This window comes from Syngnathus floridae, chromosome 6 (assembly GCF_059516105.1).
Source record: "Syngnathus floridae isolate MCC-2025c chromosome 6, RoL_Sflo_1.0, whole genome shotgun sequence".
Lineage (NCBI taxonomy): Eukaryota > Metazoa > Chordata > Actinopteri > Syngnathiformes > Syngnathidae > Syngnathus > Syngnathus floridae.
In genome coordinates this window covers 10,445,624-10,450,870 of record NC_142418.1, presented here as the reverse complement: position 1 = coordinate 10,450,870, position 5,247 = coordinate 10,445,624, and the positions used below count along the sequence as shown (strand labels likewise).

At 39.2% G+C, this 5,247-nt stretch overlaps 1 protein-coding gene across 2 annotated transcripts; it reads right to left on the bottom strand.

The window, feature by feature from the left end:
* Window positions 1-782: 782 nt before the first annotated feature.
* LOC148396485 (uncharacterized) lies at window positions 783-4,368 on the bottom strand. Of its 2 annotated transcripts, none has more exons than XM_088379738.1 (3): window positions 4,102-4,368; window positions 3,191-3,316; window positions 783-3,040 (listed from the first exon to the last, which is right to left on the bottom strand). In XM_088379738.1, exons 2-3 carry the CDS (start codon window positions 3,291-3,293, stop codon window positions 1,344-1,346), a joined length of 1,800 nt encoding a protein of 599 aa, XP_088235864.1. In that variant the 5' UTR covers window positions 3,294-3,316; window positions 4,102-4,368; the 3' UTR covers window positions 783-1,343. The 2 variants fall into 2 exon arrangements, with proteins under 2 accessions (XP_088235864.1, XP_088235863.1); XM_088379737.1 differs by having other exon boundaries at window positions 3,191-3,345; window positions 4,102-4,367.
* Between the last annotated feature and the right edge of the window lie 879 nt (window positions 4,369-5,247).

The following is a 5,247-nucleotide window of genomic DNA, read 5'->3' as shown; positions in this document are numbered from 1 at the left end:
GGGAGCATTGGCGCCCCCTACGGCCAAAGCAGCGCACATCTTTATTTTGACTACACGACACCATGACTACGACCGTGGATGCTTCATATGTAATTACTTTTCAAAAACAATGTAAATATCATATGTATTAAACATATACATTGAATTTAACTTGTTTTTTAAGGACATAAACATAAAAAAGTTTGATCATAATATAGGAGAATGTGGTACCCAATGGCATTTATGGCAACATTACCTGCACTCCATCATCTGATGCTGCTGCTGCTGCAAAAAAAAAAAACTTTGCGGTCAAGGTCCAGTAAACATTTGAATTTTAAAACGGGCAATTAAAATGCGTTTGTACAATAGCATTATTTTATCATATAAGCATGTTTTGATGGTGAATAATTGCAAAATCATTGTCATGATGATTATAAGAACAGAAACTGAGACTAAAACAACAAATGACAGAAGATCAATCGTCTTAATTAGGATCCTATTTAAAAAGAATTTAATATAAATACAATTCATATTCATAAGAAGCAGCATATGAGGTTGAGACTTCAATATGAGTACTGTGAAGTAAACAACTCCAATGAAATGTCTTAATGCATCTCAAGTACATTTTGAAGTGTTAGTAGCAAGGCAAAGAAAAAAAATACTGTTGAAGAAAAATGGGGGATATCCAACACTATTTTTTTTTCATTTTATTGATCCACATGAACATGAAAAGCTGAACAAAACTCTAAACCCAAATAAAAACTAAGCAACTTGCACTGAATATGAATTAAAACAAATTGCAGTTGATTATGATAGTACTTTATTCATCCCATAGCGGGGAAATTTATTTGTTACAGCAGCGTACAAGAGTGCAAGAATACAAGAGCCAAATTTAAAAAAAGATAAATAACAGACAAGGACAAAGAGTGGTAGTAGCGGTAGAGACATAACACAATTTTATCAGGCGCCACTTATGTTGTAGAGTCTGATAGCAGTGGGAATGGAGGACCTGCGAATTCTTTCCTTCCTACACCGTAGGTGTAATAGTCTGCTGCTATTACACCCACGGTTAAAAACCACAACTAAAACCATAATAAACATCACGTATAATGAAAAACACAGAACTATCATCATCCCGAGGCCGGTTAAGTATTTTCAAATTCATTACTAAAACTAAAATATGAACTTGAAAGGCGTTCAGCATCTCAATCAAAAGGTACATACTAGAATAGAATTATCATTGATGCATAAACTCAGTCTGCTCAAAGAGAAGGTGAGAACTTCATGGATCATTGCTCATCTCCCCAAGACACTCGGAATTCTCAATAGAGACTCTTTGGCAACTGACTAAGCAGGCAACAGTGTTAGGTGTGGGCTCTTGTGTGCCTGGTTAAGTTTACCTTGTGAGAGAACGTTTGACCACAAACTGCACAGGAAAAAGGTTTCTCGCCAGTGTGGGTTCTCGTGTGCGTTTTTAAACGTCCCCTCTGAGAGAATTTTTGGCCACAAACTGAGCAAGAAAACGGTTTCTCACCAGTGTGGGTTCTTGTGTGCGTTTTTAAACGTCCCCTCTGAGAGAATTTTTGGCCACAAACTGAGCAAGAAAACGGTTTCTCACCAGTGTGGATTCTTGTGTGCTCTTTCAAGGTGTCCTTATGTCTGAATTTTTGGCCACAAACTGAGCATGAAAAAGGTTTCTCGTCAGTGTGGGTTCTTGCGTGGTTTTTGAGGTTACTCCCACGACTGAATTTTTGGCCACAAACTGAGCATGAAAAAGGTTTCTCACCAGTGTGGATTCTTATATGTGTTTTTAAGGTTCCCTTGAGAGGGAATTTTCGGCCACAAACTGAGCAGGAAAAAGGTTTCTCGCCAGTGTGTTTTCTTGTATGAATTTCTAAGTGTTCCTTACGAAAGTATTTTTGGTCACAAAGTGAGCATGAAAAAGGTTTCTCACCAGTGTGGATTATTTTATGTTTTTTTAAGGTTCCCTTGGTAGAGAATGTTTGGCCACAAACTGAGCATTTAAGTTTCTCACCAGTGTGGGTTTTTGTATGTGTTTTTAAGGTTCCCCTGTCAAAGAATTTTCGGCCACAAACTGAGCATGAAAAAGGTTTCTCACCAGTGTGGATTCTTGTATGTCTTTTTAAGGTTCCCTTGTCAGAGAATTTTTGGCCACAAACTGAGCATGAAAAAGGTTTCTCGTCAGTGTGGGTTCTTGCGTGGCTTTTGAGGTTACTCCCATGACTGAATTTTTGGCCACAAACTGAGCAGGAAAAAGGTTTCTCGCCAGTGTGTTTTCTTGTATGAATTTCTAAGTGTTCCTTACGAAAGTATTTTTGGTCACAAAGTGAGCATGAAAAAGGTTTCTCACCAGTGTGGATTCTTGTATGTCTTTTTAAGTTTCTCTTGTCAGAGAATTTTTGGTCACAAACTGAGCATGAAAAAGGTTTCCCACCAGTGTGGATTCCTGTGTGCCTTTTTAAATTTGTCCTCTTAGAAAACTTTTGGCCACTATCTGAGCAGGAAAAGTTTTTCTTTCTTGTGTGCATTTTCATGTGTTGTTTCAAACTACTGCTATGAGCACATTGCCTGTGTTTGTTTAGAGACTCATCATCATTATCATCATCAGCAGCAGGAACATGTGACGACACGTCATCACTATCTGATGGTGGAGCTGCTTGTGATCCTCCACAGTGGTCTCCATCACCTTCTCTGGTCACTTGTTGACTTGAGCTGCAGCTTGGAGGCTCCTCCCCTTTGCTCACCTCATGTTGACCCTCATCTAAACTCTTCAAAGGGACACCAGTCAATGGCATCTCGCAGGCATGCTCCTCCTCTTCCTTTTTAATGTCATAGAGGTCTTCTCCCTCGTCTTTAATGTCGCAGGAGTCCTCTCCCTCCGCTTTATTACAAGGCCGCTCCGGCTCTTCCTCCTTTTTTATGATGCAAAAGAAATTCTGCTCCATTTGTTCATTGAAGTGTTGGACCTCGTTGACCACATCTTCCTCTTTAATGCGAGTGCCCTGTGGCTCCTGCTTGGGACAAATAGCTTCACTGATGTCTGCAAAACAAGACAAACACAGTTGAAGAGAAACTGGTCAAACCTATACAAGGACTTTTTCAATCTGCCTATCACACATGATTTTGATAGAATTCGACTAAAAATAAACACTGGAAGAGAATTCATAATATAAAATACACGTGTACCAACCTGCTCTGCGCAACACAACATAAGGCTGCAGCCAAAGAGCTTCCAGTCGTTGACGACTACAGACCTTTTCCTCCACGTACTTTGTTGTGGTCCTTGCAAACATTTTCTCGCTGCAACCACTCAGGTCTAAGTAGGAACAGACATTAATTCACACACTGAAACAAAGAAGAGAAGACAACCAGTATTAGTTTTAATCGTGAGGAGAACTAACAGAGCGTTTCATTCTTCATCACTTCTGAGCTCTTTCTGTTTTCTCTCCCCTTTTTAATATTGAAGTTGCCTTGGTTACAAAGGCGTTGGTACACTAAAGGAAGGGGACTGTTCAGCTAATAAATGTAGGAGCCACACCATCTAATTATTCCAACAATCACACCACTTGTTTGACTATTTCTCCCATTTCACTAGGAATTCCCAACAGAATGAAAATAGGAGGCATAAATCATGGTCAAATAGTTGACCTTAACTTCAACTTGTGTTGTTTACAACGTCACCTTAAAGCGACCCAATACACGAAACGACATTTCATGTAGCTCGGACCTATATAGCCCGAAATCACAAGCAGTCTCAAAGGGCTTCGCATGTACAAAACAAATTGACAATTATTCTCAAAGCATCCCCTGATTTTAAGCTCCCAAGAGCAAACGTGATTACGCGTAATCTTGAGGTAGAGTGCACGAAGGCATTGAGTATTTCCACAGTACAGTATTACTCTTGGTACAGGCAAGAACCAGCATGAGATGATGGCTCATTTGCGATCGAACATTCGTCGAGGATAATCAAGTTAAATATCATAAAGTTAGCACTGTGGTAGCTACCATGCTAAAAGCAGCGGGCCGCACTTCTGTAGTGTGACCAAGCAGTATAACAAATAACAGTGCTAACAATAACTTGGGTTCACAGTCGTAACTTACCTCTTTCGTCGTTGCAGTTGTAGCGTAGCTAAGGTTAACCATTCTCCACATAAGTTGCGTGTTTATCTGATGCAGACGAATAGAAGGCAGGTAAACTTGTTTTGAGTGCTGCAACCAAGCGCAGTTTTGTCGTCGTCGCTTGACTTCCTGCTACGTAAGGATGTGATTTGAATGAGGTCTTGGACGCCCTCTAGCGGAAGACCATGGGACGTTCTTATGTTGTTGATCAGCAAAGTTGGAGACGAACTACACTCACGATGTTTGACAAAAATGACCAGTCAATTTAATCCACCCGCCGGGGCTCACTCGTTCCTGTTTCATGTTATGTAAGTGAAGTGTTACTATTAAAGCGCTACCATCGCAGTGGAGCAAACCGACATTACGTGTAAGAAAAACATTTTGCGCACGTAAATAGCGCAATATTTTCCTACAGCGCATGATGGGTAAATAAGGTACACTTCATAAACAGCCAAATAATTTTTGGTGGATAGCAAATATCACTCACATTTCTGAATTTGACATGTTGTCCTAATGCTTTCTCCAGGTACTTTGGCTTGCTCATAATTACCCTTTTATTTGTTTAGAAAACGGATGCACCAATTGTAAATAAAAAACACAGACAAAAAAAAACTTCGTGAAGTATGATTTTTTTTCACCGATGGTAAAAAAAAATACATTTTCCCCGGTTAAACATATTTTTGTATTGTAAAAATGAGACTTATACAAAATGTTTAAGCACGGTTTTACATTGATCATACAAAATATGTAATCTGCAAAAAAAAAAAGATGATATGATAGATTTGGACATCTTTCAGGGCAAGAAAAACAGAGTTGATGTGTGTATACCATATCCTATGCTGTGCAGTATTTAAGATGTGCTCAAGAAATCATTGATTCAACGTTATTTCAGTTGAAGGCCAATGTGTTTGCATTAATTTTGGCATTCTTTAAAATACGATATCAATGAGCGCCCTCTAGTGGCGCTCACACAAGCAGGCTAGACATCTAGTATAATCACCATGCTACCTATTTTGCTTTACACATCACACACGAAGCATAAAAGTGGGTCATTTACAGTTTTGCATTGTACCAGCAAGCATCTCGTAGGAATGAATACAAACTTAAACTGAATTCTGGACTTTTTTT